The 27056-nt window shown below is 41.0% G+C and overlaps 1 protein-coding gene across 1 annotated transcript; it reads right to left on the bottom strand.

Moving 5' to 3' along the window:
- Nucleotides 1-2671: 2671 nt before the first annotated feature.
- LOC106568231 (glutathione hydrolase 5 proenzyme-like) lies at nucleotides 2672-14025 on the bottom strand. The gene is made up of 12 exons (XM_014138387.2): nucleotides 13706-14025; nucleotides 11726-11853; nucleotides 11519-11614; nucleotides 10739-10934; nucleotides 9373-9533; nucleotides 9049-9195; nucleotides 8702-8832; nucleotides 8429-8613; nucleotides 8154-8245; nucleotides 7890-8002; nucleotides 7685-7795; nucleotides 2672-7432 (listed from the first exon to the last, which is right to left on the bottom strand). The coding sequence occupies exons 1-12, from the start codon at nucleotides 13885-13887 to the stop codon at nucleotides 7286-7288; spliced, it is 1689 nt and encodes a 562-aa protein (XP_013993862.1). The 5' UTR covers nucleotides 13888-14025; the 3' UTR covers nucleotides 2672-7285.
- Nucleotides 14026-27056: the final 13031 nt, after the last annotated feature.

Raw genomic sequence — 27056 nt, 5'->3', positions numbered from 1 at the left:
CACGCTGCGCCTTGGTCCCCTCTATACGACGCCCGTTACATCCATAACATTTATTCCACAAAAATGTATTTACTTTATCAATTTTTTTTTGGACAGTAAACATGACACCTTGATTTATATTCCACAAAATATGTTAGGAAATTATGTCAACATGAAAGCATATGTAAAGCAACTCTTCTCAGTGCCACTCAGGGGTATAGTGAATGTGTAACAGACTATACACTTTAACCAAATATAGCAAAAAGGGACAATGTCTGTTAGAAAATATTTAACCTGTCTATTGTCTTTGGCATCACATTTTGGACATAGTACATGTACTATGGTCAATGGGAAAATGTGTATGTGGGGATGAATTAACCTACTGTAAAAGGCAGGGGCGAAAATCTGATATCAACTTTGGGGGGGACAATTACATGAAATTTTCTCAATAGCAATTCCTGAGGGGGACACCAAAAGTAGTGCTGTAACACATAGCCTACATTGTAATATGGTAAATGTATATTGAGGAACCAAAGAAATAAGGTGTTTGCCGTACTCCTAACTACCGGTACCCAAAACTACACAACTACTCACAACAGCAATACCATTGCCTTTAACAAATCTTAGTTCAGTCACCAGTTTAAGTTGAGAGTGGGGGTATCCATGGCATTTTCCAATTATGTTCCTATTTTACAAGTCAAAAAAATTGAGAACCTTTCATAATGTTGCCAAACAAAGACTCAACAAACTTACCTGAGACTCCCTGTCTCTGCCAGTCTGTCCCTGCATATCTGTCCCCAACTCTGCTGTCTGTGTGCCATCTGTTGCCTGCTCTGCCTAATGACATCATTGTGAAACATTTCCATTAGAATTTCATTTCTTTCTTATGAACATTTTATCAACTAGTCTTTGAGATATTAGGCTACTAGGGTTCTTACTTTGCGTTTTGGTGTACTGAAAAATACTCTGATGTCCGTCTTTTATTTTTCTGCCATTTTTCTACCTGGCTGGCTGGCTACACACACACATAGTGTGTAGGTTATTTACAGTAGGAGATGGGCTTCTGTCATCTTATCTTTTATCATTCTATTTGGGCTTCGAGCTAAAAGGTAGCTAGCAAATGTGAAATGGATTAAAATGACAAGAGTTGACAGCTGTATGAGTTCACCATTTACACAACATATGCTGCAACCTTTTGTAATTTTAATAGTTTGTTTCATATTGGCTGGCTTCCAACAATAGCTGAATTTGCAAAGCTAGCGAGCACCAATTCAGTTTCCGTGGTGTTTGCTATAATCTTTGCTACCCGGGTTAAATAAAATAAATAAATAAAAGTTCCCTTGCGACAATTTAGCTTTTGCAACGAGACCATTAAATATATTTAAGACAATGGTAGAAGAGAGTGTAGTTCTGTTCAGTTTGGACTTCAGTTTATCGCTAACCTTATCACAGGGACTTTGAAGCACTAACTTACATCATCTGCATGCTGATCTCGGAATAAATTGACGATAGCAAAGATTCCATCTTTGACGAGGCCACATAAATGGAATAGGTACTAGCTAGCTTAATAGTTAATATTTGCGCGCTAGCTCTGCATATTCAGCTAGTGTGTGTGCGTGATTGACTGGATTAACCTCACGTCAGTTACGTTCATTGAGTGCCTTTCAGACAGTGGCTACGACCCCTCTGTTACGTGGTCTTCCTGTCTGGGTTGGCGCCCCCCCCTTGGGTTGTGCCATGGCGGAGATCGTTGTAGGCTATACTCGGCCTTGTCTTAGGACGGTAAGTTGGTGGTTGGAGACATCCCTCTAGTGGTGTGGGGGCTGTGCTTTGGCAAAGTGGGTGGGGTTATATCCTGCCTGTTTGGCCCTGTCCGGGGGTATCATCGGATGGGGCCACAGTGTCTTCTGATCCTTCCTGTCTCAGCCTCCAGTATTTATGCTGCAGTAGTTTATGTGTCGGGGGGCTAGGGTCAGTCTGTTACATCTGGAGTATTTCTCTTGTCTTATCCGGTGTCCTGTGTGAATTTAAATATGCTCTCTCTAATTCTCTCTTTCTCTCTTTCTGTCTTTCTCTCGGAGGACCTGAGCCCTAGGACCATGCCTCAGGACTACCTGGTATGATGACTCCTTGCTGTCCCCAGTCCACCTGGCCGTGCTGCTGCTCCAGTTTCAACTGTTCTGCCTGCGGCTATGGAACCCTGACCTGTTCACTGGACGTGCTTGTTGCACCCTCGACAACTACTGTGATTATTATTATTTGACCATGCTGGTCATTTATGAACATTTTAACATTTTAACATCTTGACCATGTTCTGTTATAATATCCACCCTGCACAGCCAGAAGAGGACTGGCCACCCCTCATAGCCTGGTTCCTCTCTAGGTTTCTTCCTAGGTTTTTGGCCTTTCTAGGGAGTTTTTCCTAGGGAGTTTTTCCTAGCCACCGTGCTTCTTTCACATGCTTTGCTTGCTGTTTGGGGTTTTAGGCTGGGTTTCTGTACAGCACTTTGAGATATCAGCTGATGTACGAAGGGCTATATAAAAATAAATTTGATTTGTTACCTTGCCAGTGGATCAAACCATTGTGAGGAAAGGGTGGGGGGGGGGTCGCAATCTGTTGAAACTTATTTTCCTGTTGTAGCAAACTGGCTCAATGTCACAGCTGTTAGAAGGAGCGGACCAAGATGCAGCGTTTTCGTAGTTCCACATATTTATTTAACCAGTGAAACCGAATGCAACAATAAAACACTTCAAAATATACACAAAACAACAAACTGTGACGCAGGAGGATCAAATACACTCACAACGAATAATCACCCACAAACACATGTGAAACAAACAACTTAAATAGGACCTCCAATTAGAGACAATGACAACCTGCTGCCTCTAATTGGAGGTCATGCCAAACAACACCAACATAGAAATGCAAAACTAGAAACTGAACATAGACATACAAAAACAGACATACAAAAACAGACAAACACCCCCTGTCATGCCCTGACCACTCCACCATAGAAAATAAACATTCACTATGGTCAGGACGTGACACTCAAATTAAGATCCTACATCTATACCAAAGACTGAGCTCCTTTACTCCAAATGATCCCACATGAACACCAGACACCAACACCCAACACTGGGTAGTATATTTGCATGTTTTCATAATTCACATCTAGTGCCTGGGAGGATCCAATTTAGAGATCATTACTCATTCGTTAAAGTTTTAATAGACCTGGAGGGGATCCATATAAACCTGTACATGTGACAACAGGCCCTGGTGATGTCAATGCAATACATCAAAAGCTAATACAGTACTCTCACTGTCTGTACATTATTTTTCACATTCTGGTCACACGTGTTATTATAGGTTCTGTAAGATTGCACAATGGCATTCAGAACTCTGACCAATTTACTTGTTATTTCAGACATTGATTTTATTATAATGTACGATTTTTTCTTTGGATCCCACTTTAGCTTTGGCAGAAGCAGCAGCTACTCTTCCTGGGGTCCACAAAAAACTAAATATGACAAGTTACAAAACACTGATGGACAGTCACAGAAATGTAATATACAACGATAAACAAACAATATTACAAAAAAAGTGTGTTAGTTTGTTTGTGTCCCCTCAGAGTTCCCACCATTCCATGAGATGTTGTTTAAGCCGTTTTTTAAAGGCAATTTTGCTGTTTGCTTGAGTAATTGGAGATGCAAGGGAGTTCCATGCGATCATGGCTCTGTATAATACAGTGCATTGCCGTGAATTCGTTTTGAACTTGGGGACTGTGAAGAGACCCTTGGTGGCATGTCTTGTGGGGTATGTATGGGTGTCTGAGCTGAATGTTATTTGATTATGCAGACAATCTGCAATTTTCTTCACAGTAATATTTCTCATAACTAGAATAGAATCAGTTAATCTCTCATCAACCTTCAACCAGTAAAGACTGGCATGCATGTTGATGATGTTAGCTCTATATGTGCAGTTAAGGGCAAGGCGTGTGCTCTATTTTGAGCCAGCTGCAGCTTTGCTAGGTCATCGTTTGCTGCACTTGACCATATTACTGGACAGTAATCAAGATGGGACAAGACCAGATCCTGAACAACTAGTACAAATCAAACTTTATTTATACAGCACATTGCACATTTCAGACATGGAATGCAATGCAATGTGCTTCACAGGAAAAACATAAAAACTGAAATATTTACTACACAATAAGAGGATAAAAAAAAGAATAACAAAAACTGAATGACTAAAAAGGACTAAGGAAAAGCAAAGCTAAAAAGGTGTTTTTAAGATCTCTTTTAAATATGTCCACAGTTTCAGCCCACAGAGGATCTCTGGCAGGCTATTCCAGAGGCTGGGGGCATAGTAACTAAAGGCTGCCTCTCCATGCCTCTTGGTCCTTGGCTTTGGAATAGTTAAAAGGCCAGTGTCAGAGGACCTGAGGGACCTACTGGGTACATAACTTAAAAGCATGTCTGACATGTATTGGGGTGCACAATTATGGATTGATTTAAAAACCAATAGTAAAAACCAATAATCTTAAAATTAATTTCTAAAACTCACAGGCAGTCAGTGCAGAGACCTTAAAACCAGTGTAATGTGTGCTCTCCGTCTGGTCTTGGTCGGTACCAGTGCTGCAGCATTCTGTATGTTTTGCAGTTGACCAATGGCTTTCTTGTGTAGAACCGGAGAGCACTACAGTAGTCAAGCCTGCTTATAATAAAAGCATGGACGAGTCTCTCTGTATCAGCCTGAGAGAGAAATGGCCACACCTTGGCAATGTTCCTCAGGTGGTAGCATTTTCTCTGAGTTATGTTCACCATGGGTCACAAAAAAACTCTCAACCTGTCAAATAGGTCCTGAACCAATTTAGAATTGGACCGCAGAGGCCAACCCACCAGTCTATCCAGAGGACATCATGGTCAACGGTGTTGAATGCAGCACCGAAATCCAAGAGTACAAGGACAGAGAGCTGTTTGGCATCTGTGTTAGCGCTAAGATCATTTACCACCTTAACTAAGGCTGTCTCTGTGCTGTAGTGGGCACGAAAACCAGACTGGAATTTTTCTAAAATACGGTTGGCACTTGACGATACACAACTTTACATTTCTGTGTGACCAGAGGATTTTAGCTCCACGGATAAATTATTAGACTGTATTAGTGATTTAAATACTTGGATTTCTCACAACTTCCTCCAGCTAAATCAAGACAAGGCCAAAGTACTTATTGTTGGCACCAAAGCACAGAGAGAGAATCTGGCAGTATATTTTAATTAACGGGGAATAAAGACAACACACCAGATAAAAAGCTAGGTGTTATTTTGGCTTTTAGCTGTTTGAAAACCAATTTCTCCAGAATTTGCTTAAGAATGGAAGGTTGGAGACTGGCTGAAAATTGCTAAGAGCTGAAGAATCTAGATGACTTTTCTTCAGAAGGGGTTTCACAATAGCAGTTTTTAGTGCAGTGGGGAAAGTGCCTGTGAACAGGGAGTGATTAACAATAGCTTGCACTTCTTCAGATATGACATTTTAAAAACTGTTTTGAAGAAGGTGGTAGGGATGGGATTGAGAAGGCGGGTAGAAGGCTTAAATTGTGATATCATATTCCTGAGCATGTCTGTGTCAACCAGGGAAAATACATCCATAGTGTGGTAGACTAGGGCACATATCAAACTTCTCATCAGGTCTTGGTTGACTGATAACAAACATTAGGCTGGGTATCTTATCTCTGAAATATGCCACAAACTCATCACGTTTAGAAGTGGAGAAGATCACTCTCTAAATATTCTGATTATTAGTGATCAAGTTAGAAAAACGAGCCTGTCTGGAATTTCTAATTGCGTTGTTATACATGCCAAGTTGATTTGTCACAAAAACGCAGAACCTCTTTTTATTAAAGACATACCTCTCCCCATCTTCACAACAACTTTGTCAATATGACTTGACCATGATAACTGACCATCCAGTGTTATACCTACTGTGCCTAGGAGTTTAGCTTCCTCAACTTGCTCAATGGTCACACCCTTTATGTACAACTCCAGTTAAGGTTTAGGGCTTAGAGAATGTTTTGAACCAAATACAATGCTTTTAGTTTGAGATGTATTTAAGACCAGTTTATTATTATTATTATTATTATTATTATTCACTCATTCTAAAACTGACAATCCTTTATTTATTTATTTTCAGTGAGCTCACTGGCTTTGGAATCCTCCACATACGTAGTCATTCTAGCTTTGTGTAAGACCAGTGGCAAATCATTTGTAAAAATAGAGAAGAGTAACGACCCAAGGCAACTGTCCTGAGGGACACCGCACTGTTCATATCTGATGTTAATGAAACTTCCATTGAAGAACACTCTCTGGGTTATAATGGATAACTAACTGTCCAACTATGTGATGGCAGGTGATGTAAAGCCAAAGTGAGTTTCTTCAATAACAATTTATGATCAATAACATCAAAGGCTGCACTGAAATCTAACAATACAGCTTCAACTATCATCTTATTATCCATTTATTTTAACCAATCATCTGTCATCGGAGTCAGCGCAGTACAAGTTGAGTGCTTTTCTCTACATGCATGCTGAAAGTCAGTAGTTCATTTGTTCTCTGAAAAATAGCATTGTATTTGGTCAAACACATTTCTCTCCACCAGTTTACTAAGATCAGGCAGCAAACTGATTGGGTAGCTGTTAGAGTCAGCAAAGGGTGCTTTAGTATTTTTAGGCAGTGGAACTCCTTTCTGACAGTGAAGGGGGCTGCAAAAAGCCTGTTTTATCTGAACGTGTGAGTCTCAGAGTATTGCTGCAACACTCCAGAGAGGGACTAATAAATGAACTTGGAGGATTGAGTTGTAACATGTTGTACCATGTCCTGTCCTGAATCTGACAAGTCCTTGTGGTCACAGTATGAGTCCCATGTTAGTACAGGCTGACAGGCTGTACTGACCTTCTCTCCCCATTTCAGTTCCTTCGGGACCTCCCATGTGCTATAATCTATGTGTACTGTACAGTTAGTCATTAAGAACAAGCATGTAATTTTATGTACTTGGTAAAATTAGAAACTCAATCCATTTCAGTGCCTAAGTATTTTGTCAAGAGGGCCATTTGATTCTGCTTAAGGCTCTGGACTGTTGGTTTAGATAAAATGTTCATATATGAAGATAATAGAATTACAAAAAATAAATCTCACTAACATTACTGTCCTCTTGGACCTACTGTACAGTGTTCTAAAGCCAACTAATTGGCTGTACACCTTAGTAAGGACACACCTGGTCTTGGTAAACTCTTAGTGTCCTGGTATCCCATTGGTCAGTAGCCAGCAGATTTGCCCTGCTTCCTGGCGTCTGACACGGCTTTGATGCATCCGTCCTCCTTGGCCACAGCATTGACCACGTTGAAGAAGTATGGGTAGTCTGTCACTCTGTGTCCAATGACCTTAAGGGCCTCTATCACAGACTGAGAGCAGACAGACAGACAGTCAGGCTAAAAAAAAGCACCACTCACCATCCCTTAATCATTCCACTTTAAAATCATGATTTGACTGTATGTCTCTCAAAATGGCCACTGCTCTCAGGCAGCCATTACAATCAAACCGATATTAGCTATAAGAAAAATATATATACACATCACTTTGTCATCACTCAACAGCCAATTGCAGTGACCTTGGCTGTCATTGATTTACTGAAAGGATAAGAACAAAGGAATTACCTTATCAAAGCCATGCTCAAACTTCACATTGTTGTTGCCATCGACGAACACTACAGGAGCAGCAATGGCATCTTTCAAACTCATCCCCAACCAAAGGTGGTTCATTATGGACTGAAAGGGGAGAGAGAGAGAGAGATTTGATGAGGCTCTATGTATCCCTTTCTGGGTTGAGAAGGAACGGTGAGACACCTGAATTAAGACTCACCAGGGCCATGGCGGTCGTGATCATGCTACCCCCTGATCCCCCAATTACAAGGGTCTTTTTCCCAGAGCTGGAGCTCAGTATAGCTGGAGCCATTGAAGAGGGAGGCTGTTCACCTGTGAGGAATGGGACAATGTAATATACACAGATATCACCCATAGCCTTATATAAGATATCACCCCATGAAGACCAGTTAAAGGTTAGACAAGGAGTCCTAAGTGATACATTAATTTAAAATGGTTACTAAATTGAAAAGTTTCTATGTACCTGCACTCAATCTTTCTGCTCTAAAACAGAAGTCAGCCAGCTCATTGTTGAGGATGATGCCTGTTCTACTGGAGTAAATCCCTGCACCAAAACTGGAGAGAGAGAAAAAAAGACTGTCAGCCTAGAGAAAAGAATACACAAATCCCAAACCTGCAGGTTTAGCTTGTTTGTTTGCTGTCGAGACATCGGTCATATTACTATTTAGAAGGAGACTGTGTGTTAATACATTAGACAGTGATGTACTGTTCTGCATCTCAGTGAGTGTAAAGGCTCACATTTGGTTGATGGTACTTGTGACAGAGACTGCAGATCCATCTTCAGCCAGGACTGACACGTGTGTAGTCCCAAAGCGATCAGGGGAAGGTGTTATGTTGTAGTAGGAGTCATTATAGGTACGGTCTTCACTGATCAATTGCCTGATCCGATCAGCAAAGTCAGAGTTCACCATATACGATGCATCCTACATTTAAAAAAAAGTATGATTTCACATATTAGTGTGTAAAAGTACAGAATACACTTATAGAGAGGCAGTTCTCTTAGATCCTTACTTGTTTAGTGTTGAAAACAGGATCATGAACGTTCCTCCTCTGTCCGTTAGCAAATTTAGCTGCCTCTATGTAGCAGTGATAGGTCAGGACCTTCTGGTCCCCCTCCATGGACCTGGGGGTGAAATGGAACCCTGGGAAAGGTCACAAACAGCCAGTCAAATCTCCACAAACTGGAGAAGGAACATTTTGGAACTGTCCAATGATTGTGCGCTACCACGATGACACACCATCAACACACTTTAAACATAATGGTTACAAAGCAATAGTTCTAAATTGTGGATATAGCTGTAGCTGTTGCCTGACTTGACTTGAAAGACTTGGAGAAAGTGTTATAACACATTAGGTACCTTTAACAAGGTTGAGGATGAAGGCGAGCATGGCTCCCCCTGCAGGAGGTGGAGGGATGTGCATCTGGTAATCTCCAAGAGGAACAGTCCAGGCATCCTCCGATCTGACTCTAAATGACTTCAGATCCTCCATGGTAAGGGTCCCACCTAAAATGGGGAGCAAAGTATGTTAGCATGTTAGCAATCCTTACACAGACAAGAAAATATAACAATCTGGAGTTTTCATTCAAACACATTTTTTAGATACTGGTTTTCCCTCTACATTTCTCCCAATCTTTCTCTCCCTCCCTCTCTCTCATTTACACAAATAAATCTCACACCCACCTGCTGCTTTTACGTCTTCAATCAAGTCAAGCCCAATTTGGCCAGTGTAAAAGGCATCTACACCTTGTTCTGCAATGGTTTCCATGGTTTCCGCCAGTTTAGGGAACTTCAATGTGTCTCCTATGCCCAGCACCTTCTTGTTCTTGTGGCAGAACACTTCACTGGAAGAGGGGAATGTCTTTAATATACCATACCAACCATAAACAGAAAAAAGACCAGAGAACAAACATAAAAATGCATTATCATACAGTGGTATCCGGATGTTATGTGACTTATTTTATTTTTTACTTTAGTTTTTTTAGTAAATATTTTCTTAACTATATTTCTTGAACTGCATTGTTGGTTAAGGGCTTGTAAGTGAGCATTTCACGGTAAGGTTGTATTCGGCGCATGTAACAAATAAAATGTGATTCGATTTTTTATTGGATTACAGTGATAGAACATTTGCAACTGTCAAACATTAGATCTCTGTAATTTCATTAATATCTCCATTCTCAAATGATCCCTGAGTATATGTGAAGCCCCCTGTCTATCTGCTGGGGTGCCAAGGGCACATTCCCCACACATCTCCTGTGCTACTGCTCACACTTCTGTTCTGTAAGAGGAGGAAGAGAGAGGGGAGGAGAGGAGCAGAGACGAGGAAACGCCTCTGCAGTCTGTCTGTGTCTGCATTGAGGAAAACCTCTGCAGTCTGTGTCTGCCACACAGGATATCGGTGGCCCCTTAATTGAGGAGGATGGGCTTGTGGTAATGGCTAGAGCGGAATAAGTAGAATGGTATCAAATACATCAAACACATGGTTTCCAGACATTATTATGAGTCGTCCTCCCCTCAGCAGCCTCCACTGGTCTACAGTCTGTACTCAGGAAAGCCTCTGCAGTCTGTCTGTGTATAGTACCGCACAACCATAGCCCACAGACTACAGTGGAGGTGTCAAACTCTAAACGAGTTCATTAGCTTCTTGCTAGGATAATAGGACTGGATATCTGGACTTTTCTGACTGAAAAGTCCTCAGAAACATGTACTTCATGCACTATTAACAACTTTGCTGACCTGACATTTGGACAAATGCAGTTTTAGCGTCTATATATATATTATTCTTACTTGTATTTATTCAGGGGAGCCCAATTGAGACCAAAGTCTCATTCATAATGGTGTCCTGAGTACAAACATTTTCACAATCAATACAATTGACATTAAAAATAAAGAGAAAAACTACAAGGTACAATTACAAATAAACCACTACAATCAATCAAAACAAGTGCAATCCTCAATGACTTCATTTAACACCCGAGTCCTTAGAGTATGAAAACTAATATACACATTTGAGTTCCTGTCTGTAAGTGTGAGTGAGATCTGTTACTACCAGAGTGATGTTGCTTTCACCAGGTTTCCTATGAGTGTGATGTTAAGGAGGTATCCCAGGAAGGGTGGCAGAGGAAATCCTTCTCTGGCCAGTCTAATGGTGGGCTCAAACAGCTTGGCCCAGGGCAGCTTCCCATACATTCTGTGAACCACCTCATACCCACGCAACTCTCCAGGAACGCCAATCCACTGACTACCTGCCAGGGTCCACACAAGCAAAAAGAGATGTTAAAGCTTGCACACACCGTACTGAATGTGGATTTAGCGTGTGTCTGCCGATCATTCAGCATGCTGTGTTTTAGGGACCACTTGCTGTAAACGTCCGACTGTCAACATTTTCACGCAATGATACATGTAAAATCATGCACACTCAGTAAACAAATTACTGCTGGCACTCTGTTCAGAGGTGCTAAGTACTCCCGGTCAGCAAACGCTACTGGACTGTATGAGCCCTAACACACAAGCAAAAAGAGAGGTGTGACATCATGCCACATTCCAGGACAGAAAGGAAGACTAGACATGAAAGGGGTAGTGTTTGGTGTTGTAGTTTGCTCACATTTGATGTTAGAACGGCTAAAAGCCATTACTCTTTTAGCTGTCGGAGTTATTTGAATAAAAAAAAATGTGTTAATTGTTGTCATACAATGTACACACATTCATACTGTGTATGGATCCATCCATCCATCCATCCATCCATCCATCCATCCATCCATCCATCCATCCATCCATCCATCCATCCATCCATCCATCCATCCATCCATCCATCGGCAGGTCTAACTACCTGTGATAAATGTGACAGAAGTGGGACAGCCCTTCAGCAGATCAGCTTTGAATGACTGTGGAACAGTCTCTCTCGAACTGAAGGTTTTCACCGTGCCTGAGAATAGATAAAGAGATGCATAGGTTATACAATTCCACCACAAACCTTATTGGCTAAACCCCACAGTAAAGTACCACAAAAGCAAAGACTATAAAAGAACAGACTCACCAGTTTCGTCCCTAACAGTGAATATGGAGCCTCCTCCCAGGCCCATGCTCTGAGGGTTGACCAGTGAGGTGCACAACAGAGCTGCAATGGCGCCATCTACTGCCGATCCTCCTTGTTGCAGTATATCTCTGGAAACAGCCCACATTACAGCAGAGGTTCCCAAACTTTTTTGTTGGCAATTGACCCCATTTGGATATAGAAAATGTTTTGCGACCCCACCATGTAAAAAACCTGATGTAATCAACAGCCAGTGTTTACTTTTTTATTTTGGTCCTTGACAGTCTATTACAAATCAGTCTGACAGTACTTTCAAAGTTTTTCAATCTGAAGGGAGCATGGTTTGAAGTGACTAAAATGCACCAGAAATGTACTGGGAAGTTCAGAAGATCATCAGGCAATAATTGTGTATTTTCATCTGTGTAGAAAAGCAAAAGCTCAGCTACAATTAAAGAAATGTGTATCTGAATGAAAGTGGGCAGAGACTTTTTCATATTTCTCCAGTTTAGCCTTTTGCCTTCAGCACCTTCACCAATCAGCTCTCGATGTGCGGTAGACTCTGCCTACCATACACAATCCCAAAAGAATAACTTCCCTTCAAGTGCTAATAAAGGGCTTTCAAAGGAAAGGGTAAAACAATATATATATATTAAAATATTATGACACAGGTATTAAAAGCCTTGTGTCCTTTCTCCTTTAGTCTCTTTGTTAAACAACAACAGAGACAGTAGGGGGATCTAAGAGGCCTTGGTGTCAACACAAACTTGTTTAGTTTGTACACCCTGCAGAAATGTCCCATCACATAAAAATAGGTCCAACTTTAATTGTGCTTACATCCTCTCTCCTCCAGTCAGGTGGTGTAGGCATGTTGGGTCATCTGGACCTCTACATTCTTAGAAAAAATGTGCTATCTAGAACCTAAAAGGGTTCTTCAGCTGTCACCATAGGAGAACCCTTTGAAGAACCCTTTTTGGTTCCAGGTAGAACCCTTTTGGGTTCCATGTGGAACCCTTTCCACAGAGGGTCCTACCTGGAACCATAAAAGGTTCTACCTGGAACCATAAAAGGTTCGACCTGGAACCATAAAAGGTTCTCGAATGGGGACAGCTGAAGAAGTAAAGAGTGTCTTCATGCCTCATTTATTGCGAAAAATAAGAGATTTTCACATAACTTCACACGACTGAACAAGTAAGTGCATTGCTGATGAGTGACAACTCTTGGCAGGAGATAGGGGAAATAGATGACCTATAACACAGAGAAGCAAGCTGATATGTGTGCGCTACCGGTTCAGCTAACAAAGCTGAAGATTTTCTGTTGAGGTACATATTATTGCTGGGCGAGCTGACTATTGGCCATGCTTGCTAGGGGTAATATCAAAGGAATGGAAAGCTCAAACCAACTGAGTATATGCAAAAGTGTCAGTGTGCTTAAAATACATGGAAAAAGTTACTGATAAAAATATAACAAATGCTTATTGTAGGCATATGTTTTTTAGTAATAAAAGGAAAGCTATAGATCTGATCAGTCACAGTTGAATCAAGTAACTTGGGTTCAATACAATGAATAGTTCTGTATAATCTCAATGACAGCTAATCACATCTCTTAAACTGCTTACTATCTGGTATTCTATGCTACCTACAGTTTATATCTATCTGCACGTTGGCTACCAGTTGAAAATGAATAGCCTACACAGTCTAAATCACTGCAGTAAAGAGTGTCCTTTCCCTGCTAAAATGACAATTATATTGTCCATGATAAGGCACGCAGCTTGAACCTAGAGAGACCAGTTGAACTTGGCCATTTTGGTAAAATAACACCAAACAACACCTGTTCAACCAGACTACCAAATCCATATATCATAGGTTGCCCATTAGAGCAGTGAAACTTTAGATAACATGTTTTAAATAAATTCTCATTTGTTATAACTAAATTATAATTTATTATAACTAGCTGTACGATCTAGGCGACCGTATTCTACTTTACCTGCCAATGTCCGAGCAAAGTTTAGAGTCCGCAGAAACCGCCGCGTGCTTGTACGTGTCCTCGGAGCATCCTCGGTTGATAAATACGCCGAAGGCTAGTATGCAGAGACAGATGGATATTATCGAACCAAATAAACCGATACAGAGACAGCAACCAACCTGCCATGGCTTATATTTGGACATGCTTTCAAGAGAAAAACTTTTCCAATAATACTATTCTCTGCTGGGCAGAAAGTGTTGTCCCGTCCCAAGAGCTCACAGCTCAGTAGTCAATGAGCCTTCATACTCCTCCTCCACCCCACTCAATGAAATTGTTGCACTTCTGAAGTGAAAGTGAATGTTATTTCCCCTTGAGCCATGCCAGATATATACTGAACACAAATATAAACGCAACATGTAAAGTGTTGGTCTCATGTTTCATGAGCTGAAATAAAGGATCCCAGAAATGTTCCATATGCACAAAAAGCTTATTTCTCTCAAATGCTGTGCACAAATTATTTGCATCCCTGTTAGTGAGCATTTTTCCTTTGCACAGATAATCCATCCTCCTGAAAGGTGTGGCATATGAAGAAGCTGATTAAACAGCCTGATCATTACACAGGTGCACCTTGTGCTGGGGACAGTAAAAGGCCACTCTAAAATGTGCAGTTTTGTCACACAACACAATGCCCCAGATGTGTCAAGTTATGAGGGAGGTTGCAGGTGGCATTAGCAGTGCCCATCCAACAAGGTCAATGGCCACAGATAAAATGACGTCAAATCACGTTATATGTACCATAGCTTTGATTGGACTGATCATGTCAACGTCATACTTTCAAAATCTTAGCTAGCAAACTAGACAAGCAGTCATCATCATGAATCATGTGGACAATCTACTGGCAAATCCTTTTCAATCCTGGTCATATGAAGAGAAATGATGAACAGAAATTATAGATAAAACATATTGGCCATTGGACATAAACATTACACAAGTTGGAAATCGCAAATTCAACAATGAGTGGTTTGGAAGGAATCAGTGGCTAACTGCAAACGTAGCAAAGCAATCACTAGCCTGCTATTCAGTGGAGCGGGTGTGTGGTCCAAGTCTGGGTTTAAGGGTATTTTTTCCAAGCTTAAAAGGATAAACATTCAACACCATGGGCCAGAAAATGTTGAATACATTGGCCATGCTGTCAATCTAGCATGACTTCATGATTCAACCTTGTTTTTTCCGAGTTCCCAGTTGTCTTGAAAGCACCATAAATCCAGGGAATGCCAGACTTTGATTACAACATTTTCCCACATGAAGGACCGTTGTGCCACCTTCCTGTTCAAGTGAGCACAGCACAACAAGGTGATAAGGGAATCTATATGTTTAAAGATAATGATTCAATAATTCCACCCTGAAACCTAACTATTAGTGATTATTAGTTTATGTAGCATGTATAATGAATGATTAAAAGTACTAAATGTAAGTCCAATAAGGTTTGGTAGAGATGTGGGGGATAGAAATGTGTGTGTGTGTGTGTCTAAGAAAATACCGAGAACATTTCAACTGTGGTTGACCCGACATGGCTAGAACTCTGAGAAACTTACAGGACAGGGAGTACTTCTCAAGGTTCCTCTAATCTCGGGGGAATGGAACGGACAGCGCTGGGTATTGATAAACAGTGGTGAGATCTCTGGGGAGGCATACATCCCACCTACTGTTCGTGTGTATGTATGTGCCTAGGATATCTACTGTTTGTGTGGATGTATGTGCCTAGGATATCTACTGTTTGTGTGGATGTATGTGCGTAAGGAAGAAGCAAGTTATAAAATGAATGTCTTTGTATAATGGACTTCAGAATATTCTCTGAATAAACTGTACGAACCATTTGCAGAAGCTGAGTCTTTGACTAATTATTATTAACCCAGTGTCTTACAAACCTTGGGGATTGGTCAAAGCTTATTGATTGCTAGTTATTATCATTGGGATTGAAAAATTCTTCTGACACAAGGTGAGTCCAAAAATGTCTTGTATGCTGCTGCATAAATAATGTGATATGCCAGGGAGATATGTATACTGTAGCTAAGAAAGTAATATTAAGTGCATGTTGTGTAGTAAGCTGTTAGTAGCTCATGTGCCTCACCCTAATAGTTTGGTCCCTTTCCCCCTCATAACTTAGCCTACTGTTCTGACTTGGTGGTGCACATGTAGCCTATAGCCTGTTTTGGAGAAATGTAGTCATTGAATATTGTAAGAGCTTTCATTGTCTGCTTATATGCCCCATTTATTTATCCTACGGTTCTGGCTTGGTGTACAGGGAGTGCACTGTAAGAACGGCCCATGCTCTGAATTCTGTCGCTGTACATTTCATCCCTCCTAGCTCGCTCATTAATGTCTTAATCAAAATTACAGATTGCCTCTTATCCGCTCAAAGTCCCGTTTGCCATCATTTGTACATCTCAATTGTCAGTAGAAACCACATTTGTTTAAGAAAGTCAGCCATATCAGCTATGTTTTTTAAAAGGCAGTAAATTAGACTGAATGAACTGTTTCGCTGCCAGACAAGGCTCTGCTGATAGTCAGGTGCAGTAGTGGTAAGGTGTTGGGACTGCTGTTGGGACAGCTTTATGTAGGCCCTAACAGTTTACAGGCACTGTTTGTCACTGTTATAGTGCAATGAATGTATTGTTTGGTGTTGTGTTGTGTAGTGGCTTTGTTGGCATGCATCTAAAAATATTTTTATTGAGTTTGCCCCACAAAGATTTACATGCTAAAATTGCCACTGCATGGCCTGCATACTCACCAGACATGTCACCCATTGAGCATGTTTGGATGTTCTGGATTGAAGTGTACAACAGTGTGTTCCCGTTCCCGCCAATATCCAGGATCTTCGCGCAGCCATCATAGCCACGGGAAGTAGGGGTACTGCAGCCTCTCATGAAAAATCTGAATACAAAAAATAATATATATACAGTATATACAGTGGCAAGAAAAAGTATGTGAACCCTTTGGAATTACCTGGATTTCTGCATAAATTGGTCATCAAATGTGATCTGACCTTCATCTAAGTCACAGCAATAGACAAGCATAGTGTGCTTAAACTAATAACACACAAAGTATTGTATTTATCTTGTCTATAGTGAATAAATCATTTAAACATTCATAGTGTAGGTTGGGAAAAGTATGTGAACCCCTAGGCTAATGATTTCTCCAAAAGCTAATTGGAGTTAGGAGTCAGCTAACCTGGAGTCCAATCAATGAGACGAGATTGGAGATGTTGGTTAGAGCCTATAAAAAACACTCACAAAATTTGAGTTTGTATTCACAAGAAGCAATGCCTGATGTGAACCATGCCTCGAACAAAAAAGATCTAAGATTAAGAATTGTTGACTTGCATAAAGCTAGAAAGGTTTACAAAAGTATCTCTAAAAGCCTTGATGTTCATCAGTCCACGGTAAGACAAATTGTCCATAAATGGAGAATGTTCAGTACTGTTGCTACTCTCCCTAGGAGTGGCCGTCCTGCAAAGATGACTACAAGAGCACAGCGCAGAATGATCAATGAGGTTAAGAAGAATCCTAGAGTGTCAGCTAAAGACTTACAGAAATCTCTGGAAGATGCTAACAACTCTGTTGACGAGTCTACAACATGTTAAACACTAAACAAGAATGGTGTTCATGGGAGGACACCACGGAAGAAGAAACTTCTGTCCAAAAAAACCATTGCTGCACGTCTGAAGTTTGCAAAAGTGCACCTGGATGTTCCACAGCACTACTGCCAAAATATTCTCTGGACAGATGAAACTACAGTTTAGTTGTTTGGAAGGAACAGAGAACAAAAGGCACAGCACACCAATGTCAAAACCGCATGGTGGAGGGAGCATCGTGGTTTGGGGCTGCTTTCCTGCCTCGAGGCCTGGACAGCTTGCTATCATCAACGGAAAAATGAATTCCCAAGTTTATCAAGACATTTTGCAGGAGAATATAAGGCTATCTGTCCGCCATTTGAAGCAACAGGACAACGACCTGCACCGGGGCCTCCCACTCCTCTTTCTAGTCTGGTTAGAGCCAGTTTACGCTGTTCTGTGAAGGGAGCAGTACACTGCGTTGTATGAGATCTTCAGTTTCTTGGCAATTTCTTGCATGGAATAGCCTTCATTTCTCAGAACAAGAATAGACTGACGAGTTTCAGAAGAAAGCTCTTTGTTTCTGGTCATTTTGAGCCTGTAATCGAACCCACAAATGCTGATGCTCCAGATACTCAACTAGTCTAAAGAAGGCCAGTTTTATTGCTTCTTTAATCAGAACAACAGTTTTCAGCTGTGCTAACATAATTTCAAAGGGTTTTCTAATGATCAATTAGCCTTTTAAAATGATAAACTTGGATTAGCTAACACAACGTTCAATTGGAACACAGTTGTGATGGTTGCTGATAATAGGCCTATGTACAAAAAATCTGCCATTTCCAGCTACAATAGTCATTTACAACATTAACAATGTCTACACTGTATTTCTGATCAATTTGATGTTATTTTAATGGACACATTTTTTTTGCTTTTCTTTCAAAAACAAGGACATTTCTAAGTGACCCCAAACTTTTGAACGGTAGTGTAGCTAACATTTCCCATGAAAGGAAGTTAGGCTAGCGAGCGAGCATTTTAGCCAGGTAGCCTTGGATAACTAAATATAAAACCTGTACTGTATGACAGAGTTAAAGACTGTTTCGTCAACATGAAAGAGAGGAAGATGGTATTGGCGTTTCCCTACAAGTAGGATGAGTCAACATGCTTTTTCTATTTGCAAGAACGCACACGCACACACACACATACAGAAATCTGAACCATGGACAACCACATCATATTTAGATTACGTTGATTGGACTGAATTGTTTAGTTGTCACTGTATTAGGCTAAGAAAGCATATGTAATTTGATGATGTTGAAGTCGAAATAGGTCTGGAATGGTGGCTCCTGTTTTCTTTGCGACTTGCGGTAACTCTCCATGGTTCTAAATCACCAAAAATGTCAGAAACATTAACTTGCTTGACCATGCTGTAGGTCATGTAACTGTTTGTCACATGCAATAATATGCTTTGTGGACTTCACCCGACAGAGGTTGCTCTCCGGTTTTGTGATGAAACAAAGGTGTGGTTGAATTTATTCTGCTTATTGTCTTGGCCTCATGTGAAATCCATAGATTAGGGCGTAATGAATTTATTTCAATTGACTGATTTCCTTATATGAACTGTAACATCTTTGAAATTGTTGCATGTTGCGTTTATATATTTTTTCAGTGTATATTAGATGACATTGGCAGGGAATGTGGCATATTATCTTCATACAGTCTATGTATATTATACATGTAATAGGCTTATCATCAACCATGTTTTAAACATGTTGAACTAGGCCTACTTGAAATCGTTTTAGAAAATAAATTGAAAAGAAAAAAGAAAGAACAAATATTTTTCAACGTATTCATTGTGCTCTCCATTTGCTGGCTACATGTGTATTATGCTTAGGTCTACTATTTCTAATCAGCTAATACACTTTTTTTGTTTTCAACCACAGGAAATAGTGAATACTGGGTCCGTGTGTGTAATGTCTACACACATAGTTCCACTCCTGTCACTTTAATTCTGTCACTTTAATCACTTTAATGTCACTCTTATGCTGACCCTTGATGCCCTTATCCTGTAATTTGTTACAGTAATGTCAAATGCACAGTATGCATAAACAACAGTTATTATTATCCTTGACAGAGTGCAGTTTTAGTATGTGAACTGGATGTCAATGACACAGAGGAGTCTTTATGTTGAGGATATCCAGATGCTTCTCACTGTTCTGCCTGCGGCTATGGAACCCTGACCTGTTCACCGGACGTGCTTGTTGCACCCTCGACAACTACTATGATTATTATTATTTGACCATGCTGGTCATTTATGAACATTTTAACATCTTGACCATGTTCTGTTATAATATCCGCCCTGCACAGCCAGAAGAGGACTGGCCACCCCTCATAGCCTGGTTCCTCTCTAGGTTTCTTCCTAGGTTTTTGGCCTTTCTAGGGAGTTTTTCCTAGGGAGTTTTTCCTAGCCACCGTGCTTCTTTCACATGCATTGCTTGCTGTTTGGGGTTTTAGGCTGGGTTTCTGTACAGCACTTTGAGATATCAGCTGATGTACGAAGGGCTATATAAATACATTTGATTTGATTTGATTTGATTCTCAGAACATTGCCCCTCTGTTGGCTATTTTGTTCTATCAGCAGTATACTATGTATAAAAAGCAGCACTCTGTTCTGGCCCTAGCTTTCTGTCAATGTTAAGTGCAGCAACGTGGCAAAAGTTCCTTCCTGTCCCATACGCAACCCAAAGATCAGGGTAATTGAGACGGTTATTTTGAGACAACCACATCTGTGTTGACAGTACTGATCAGCACACTTGAACTACTCCTGTTTTATTGCATCCTCAACATGTACTGTAGCATGACCTGTGTATCCACTTTCATTTGAGTCATTTAGCAGACACTGTTATCCAGAGCGACTTACAGGAGCAATTAGGGTTAAGTGTCCTGTTCAAGGGGCACATCAGCAGATTTTTAACCTAGTTTGCTAAGGGATTCGAAACCAGCAACCTTTTGGTTACTGGCCAAGATAATTTGTTCTCCTCCTACTGCTTGAGGACCATTTTTGTCCAGTGCCAGTGCAAAAAAATATTTTTCATTCTGATTTATCAGAGGGTGCTACAGCACGCTCAGCACCCCTACATCCTGTGACTATGCAGACCCCCAAATATTATGACAAAATGGTTTTTATCACGACTCATTGGCATGCTCCACTGGATCAGTTTTGAAATTGACAAGCTTTAGGAAGGTGTTCTTAATGTCATATCATCTATCATTGTAATCAGCTCAGTTCATATTGGAACTAGACATGTTTTTATTTAGCACACTGGCCATGTGACTCTGAGGGGGAACAAAGAAGGGGGGTGGCTGGGGGTTGGTCTGGAGGGGAACTAGGCCACCCATGTGGAATTTGGAGAATTCTGAGAAAAAAACTAAAACTGAAATTGCCTTTTCTAGAGCCATTGTCATAGACGTCGTAAGGATTGAACCAAGGCGCAGCGGGTAAAGTGCTCATCTTCTTAATTTATTTAAAGGAAAAACACTAAAACAAAATAAGCAAAACGATGAAACAGTTCCGTAAGGCAACAGAGGCTATACAGGAAAATAACCACCCACAAAACACAAGTGAAAACAAACTCAACTAAATATGGCCTCCAATTAGAGACAACGACAACCAGCTTCCTCTAATTGGAGGTCATTGCAAAAAACCCAACATAGAAATAGAAAACTAGATATACACATAGAAATAGAAAATATAGAACATAAACCAAAAACACCGAACCACACAAAACAAACACCCCCTGCCACGGCTTGACCAAACTACAATGACAAATAACCCTTTTACTGGTCAGGACGTGACAGCCATAATCATTATGCTTAATTATATGTAACAAAAAAAAAAAGATTTCAATTTTTCGGCATATCTGTCTGTATCCTCCTGACTGGAGGTTCATTTTCAAAAGAAACAAAATACACTTATCTGCATCTCTGCTAAAATCTGGGTAAAAGATTGAAAAGAATGTGAGTCTTATTCAGTACATTTAGTAATTGCTTACCAACCTTTCCAGCAGGCATGCCAGCTAAGATATTAGACAAGCTAGCTACTCCAACTTGATTGACAGCCTGAAATGGCTTCTTGGTAGCTAGTTATGAGGTTGGGAGATTGAGAACCTATCTGGGCTAGCTAAAGACAACTTCATAAAACTGCTAAGTGGCTAGTAGTATTAATGTATATATATATATATATATATATATATATATATATATATATATTATTATGATTTTTTAAAAACAAGACAAATCTGAGGGGGCACGTGTCCCTGTGCCCCTTATGGGCATGATGCCTCTGATATGACTGCTGTCCAAACTGGCTGCCAGGGGCTAATGGACAAAATCTGCTATGGCACGATAGCCAGAAATACTTGTTTAGGCATGTCTTAGCTGTGTGTGAAATGTGGTACCTCTCACAAAAGCCACAATAACAATGTGTGGAAATTGGGCAGCCATACATGAACCACTCTGCCTCTTTCGCCCTCTTTTCTTTTGAGAACTTGTCACACCCTGATCTGTTTCACCTGTCCTTGTGTGTCACGTTCTGACCTGTAAAGGTGTTATTTGTTAGTGTTTAGTTTGGTCAGGACGTGGCAGGGGGTATTTGTTTTATGTGGTTCAGGGTGGTTGTGTGTATGTGTCCATGTAGAGAGGGGTATTTGATTTATTAGTCCAGGGTTTTGGTTATTGTTCTATGTTAGTTTATTTCTATGTTCTGTCTAGTCATTTGTATTTCTATGTTTAGTTAATTGGTGTTGGGGCCTTCAGTTGGAGGCAGCTGTCTACCGTTGCTTCTGATTGAAGGTCCTATAATTAGGGGTGTGTTTGTATTGTGGGTAGTTGTATTCTGTTTTGTGCTTGTCACATGACAGAACCGTTAGTGTCGTTTCTGTTAATTGTATACGTGTTTATTTTGTTTCTCCTTTATATATATATATATATATTAAAAAGAGAAGATGAGTATACACTTCCCTGTTGCGTCTTGGTCCTCCACACACGACAGTTGTTACATTGTGCTTGTCTCCATCCCCCTCCAGGTGTCGCCTATCTTCCCCACTTATCCTCTGGGTATTTATACCTGTGTTTTCTGTCTGTGCCAGTTTGTCTTGTTTTCCAAGTCAACCAGCGTTTTTCTCACAGCTTCTGTTTTTCCCCAATCTCTCTTTTCTCGTTCTCCTGGTTCTGACCCTTGCCTGTCCTGACTCTGAGCTCGCCTGCCTGACCATGCTGCCTGCCCCTGACCTCGAGCCCTGTACCATTTTGGACTCTGCCCTGGCAATGAATGCTTACCTGTCCCCGGCCTGCGTTTTGTCTATCCCTTGGATTATAATAAATACCAGAGCTCAAACCATCTGCCCCCTGTGTCTGCATCTGAGTCTCGCCTTGTGTCATGACAGTACGAACTGGCCCTGACTGATCCAGCAGACTTGAACCAGCTCCATCACACTGTCTCCCAGCAGGGAGCTACCATTAAGAGACAGGAGGAGGTACTTTAGAACCTGATGGAGGGGTTCTGATATATGATGGAACGCCGTGAATTAGCTCGCAAGCAGCACGCCACATCCGGCTCCTCGAGAACCCCGCTTACCTCCTCCGGACCGATATTCTGGCGATCCTGGAATCTGCCAGGCGTTTCTTTCCCAGTGCTCCCTCATTTTTGAGCTACAGCCATCTTCGTTCCCTTCGGATCGATCAAAGATAGCATATCTAATTACGTTAATGTCCGGAAGGGCGCGTTCCTCTCCTGGGCGACGGCCTTTTGGGAGCAGCAATCCACCGTTTGCCATAACCTGGAAGATTTCATGGCGGAGGTGTGGAAGGTTCGATTCTCTGGTGCCCGGGAGAAAGGCGTCCCGAAAACTACCGAAGGGACATCAGAACTCCCGTAGTGTGGGTTAGGGTTAGGGTTAGAATACGAATAGAGTTTCGCACATTGGCCGCCGAGAGTGCCTGGAATCCGGAGGCCCTATTCGATTCCTTCCTTCATGGGCTGTCGGAGGAAATAAAAGACGAGCTCACAGCGCGGGAGTTACAATTGGACCTCGATTCCCTCATCGCCCTCACGATTAGGATTGATGGGCGTCTACGAGAACACCGGAGTGAGAGGAGGTCGGGTCTCAGGAACATTTGTTCATCCACTGCTGCCTGCTCACCTCTGAAGGAATCCGGAAGTCCCCGAATTTAACAGAGCAGACCCCTGTAGCATGCTTTAAATAGCTAACCTAAATCAGTGTCCATTAACTTCTTTCTAGATTTTTGTAAAATTGTGTAAATTTGTCATTTGGGTGAACTTGAACTACACCTCACAATTTAAGGCTGAACATTTTACAGAGTGATTGTGAGATTTAATTAAACAAACATCCCTCAATTGAACTAAATAGTTGAATTAATCCCCATTTAATAGTATACAGTGCATTCGGAAAGTATTCAGCCCACTTTACATTTTCCACATTTTGTTACGTTACAGCCTTATTCTAAAATGTATTAAGTCTACAAACAATAACCAATAATGACATAGCAAAAAGATATAGCAAATGTATAAAAAATTAAAAACAGAAATATAACATTTACATAACTATTCAGACCTTTTACTCAGTACTTAGTTGAAGCAACTTTGGCAACGATTAGTCTTGTGTCTTCTTGGGTATGACGCTACAAGCTTGGCACACCTGTATTTGGGGAGTTTCTCCCATTCTTCTCTGAAGATCCTCTCAAGCTCTGTCAGGTTGGATGAGGAGTGTCGCTGCACAGCTATTTTCAGGTCTCTCCAGAGAAGTTTGATTGGGTTCAAGTTCGGGCTCTGGCTGGGCCACTCAAGTACATTCAGAGACTTGTCCTGAAGCCACTATTGCATTGTTGTTGTGTTAGAAGGTGAACCTTCGCCACAGTCTGAGGTCCTGAGCACTCTGGAGCAGGTTTTCATCAAGGATCTCTCTGTACTTTGCGGCGTTCATCTTACCCTCGATCCTGACTAGTCTGCCAGTCCCTGCCGCTGAAAAACATCCTCACAGCATGATGCTGCCTTCAACATGGTTCAGCGTAGGGATGGTGCCAGGTGTCCTCCAGACGTAATGCTTGGCATTCAGGCCAAAGAGTTCAATCTTAGTTTCATCAGACCAGAGAATCTTGTTTCTTCTCCCTCGATTGCTCAGTTTGGCCAGGCAGCCAGCTCAAGGAAGAGTCTTGGTGGTTCCAAACTGCTTCCATTTAAGAATGATGGAGGCCACTGTGTTCTTTGGGACCTTCAATGCTGCAGAAATGTTTTGGTACCCTTCCCCAGATCTGTGCCTCGACACAATCCTGTCTCTGAGCTCTACGGACAATACCGTCTACCTTTTGCTCTGACGTGCACTGTCAACTGTGGGACCTTATATAGAAAGGTACTGTATGTGTCTTTCCAAAACACGTCCAATCAATTCAATTTACCACAGGCGGACTACAATCAAGTTGTAGAAACATCTCAAGGATGATCAATGGAAACAGGATGCACCTGAGCTCAATTTCGAGTCTCATAGCAAAGGGTCTGAACACTTATGTAAATAAGGCATTTCTGTTTTCACTTTGTCGTTATAGGGTAGTGTGTGTAGATTGATGAGGATTTGATTTATTTAATCCATTTTAGAATAAGGCTGTAACATAACAAAATGTGGAAAATGTCAAGGGGTCTGAATACTTTCCTGAATGCACTGTAATTACAAAGTGCACCATCCTTTAATTGCCCCAGTGTTAACCCAGTATCACTAACACCAGCTATATCTGCAAGCCCCATTCCACATCATCACAGACTATGCATACGCAGCATCTCATCAACAAAATATGATAGGATATAAGTATTTTTTGTCCAGTCTGTAGAAGATCCCGTTCTCATGTTAATTAGCTGAATAGAGCCAGTTCATACAGGAAGTCCTGGTAACCTTTTCATATGGCATCTTGCTTCAGGTAAAACACTGGGCTAGAAATATGCACAAACATCCTTATCAAGTAATTCATGTAGGGTCATGTGCTATATTTCACATCCTGCAGTCATATGACCTGAATTGTTGGCATACTGTAATTGTGTTTGAAAGCAAGGATCAATTCATCCAAATACAGTACGTGCATGAAAGAAAGCACCTCATTTGAATGGGATTTTATATATCCTATTGTGCAGCTTAGTATAGTCATCTTATCATTATCATAACCTGAATCAGTAACTACTGTATAATTGTATGTTGATGATATAATGACTGTTGTTATACAAATTGTGTAATTGAAAAGGAGAACACCCAGAGACGGGGTAGGCGTATGTGTTGAAGCAGAGAGACAAAGGTCTTTATAATTCTATAAACAGCATTAGCTAGTTATCATTCTGCACTCTTTGCGCCATTCCAACCCCCCCACCAAATCCCCTCTTCCACACCCACCTCCCCTGCATCCCGTCCTTTAGTTTTTGGGGCTATGAAGCTACTCATCAAGTCATTTTTGCAATTTCTGTTTCCTTTCTTTTCTTCCAAAAATCATTAAACCCAAATATTATACTACTTTATCCTCTCTTCAACACTTAAAAATGTTCTTTACTCTTTTGTTTTTCGGTGCATTTTGGTTATTTTTGTAACGAGATGCCAACAACCATTACTGTATAGTATACTTGGAAGCTGATAGACAGCCAAACAGATGAATGAGCAAAAATCTGCCTTTATTCCACTGAGGCGGAAATATAGTTCCAAAAGAATATTCGTCCAACTGAGTCACTCCTGGAAAGAAAGAGAGCGAGGGGGCAAGATTAGAGCATGGGGTAGTGGAGAAACACAGTACACAAAACAGTATGAGCGCAACACCAAACTATTGCAGAACAAAAAATGATTGTGAGTAGAAGTAAAAGTGAATGGTTCATTAAGATATAAATCATGATATTCTACAATAGCAACTAAAAACCTGTATGCCACAAGCTGCTGTGCGGTTAATTATTGAAGCAATCGATTAATTTTTCAGGGTTACCAAACTGTGCCAGGGGACCGGGTTAATGGGGGTGCAAGATGTGGTCAGAGATAAGAGACCGGCAGCAGGGAGAGGGCTGCATGGACAGCAACACACACCATTCAAGAACACACATATCTCCCTATAGGGTGACATTTCCAAGAACACACAGATCTCCCTATAGGATGACATGTCCAAGAACACACATATCTCCCTATAGGGTGACATGTCCAAGAACACACATATCTCCCTATAGGGTGGCATGTCCAAGAACACACATATCTCCCTATAGGGTGACATGTCCAAGAACACACATATCTCCCTTTTTATGTTTTATTTTGCATGTAAACTCTGAGAAAGAGATGTCCACTAAGTATGAAATAGGAGACTGTGCACAAAGAGAGAGAGCGAGAAAGAGAGAGCAAGACCCTTGAGACCCTTGAGACGTAATTTAACCATTTCATTGGTGTAAACTGATCATGAGGGTGAGAGAAAGGTGACTTCAAGTGTTACAGTAACTGTTGCATGGCTTACTAGAGGTACTTTGTCTTGAATTTCACACGTCATGTTGAGTTGGTGTATTTAGACCAACAGTTGTATATTACCATATAATATTGTTGTCAAATTACTAAAATTACTTAATTAACACACACATTGATGTAGATGTGCTTTTTTGGTTGTTTACTGAGCTGGAAATGGTTTCACATTGTTTAGTTTCCGTGTGTGTGGACTGTAAATAGGCCATATTGAAGCCTGAGG

This window comes from Salmo salar, chromosome ssa13 (assembly GCF_905237065.1).
Source record: "Salmo salar chromosome ssa13, Ssal_v3.1, whole genome shotgun sequence".
Taxonomy (NCBI): Eukaryota; Metazoa; Chordata; class Actinopteri; order Salmoniformes; family Salmonidae; genus Salmo; species Salmo salar.
This window is presented reverse-complemented; position numbering and strand designations above follow the sequence as displayed.

What these genes read in the sequence shown, in the direction of transcription:
- LOC106568231 (XM_014138387.2), bottom strand. Translation starts at nt 13,887, where the DNA reads ATGTCCAAATATAAGCCATGGCAGGTTGGTTGCTGTCTCTGTATCGGT. An exon ending in TGAAGACGTAAAAGCAGCAG is followed by an intron (nt 9,196 to 9,372) that starts GTGGGTGTGAGA and finishes TCCCCATTTTAG; the next exon opens with GTGGGACCCTTACCATGGAG. An exon ending in CATCCTCAACCTTGTTAAAG is followed by an intron (nt 8,833 to 9,048) that starts GTACCTAATGTG and finishes GACCTTTCCCAG; the next exon opens with GGTTCCATTTCACCCCCAGG.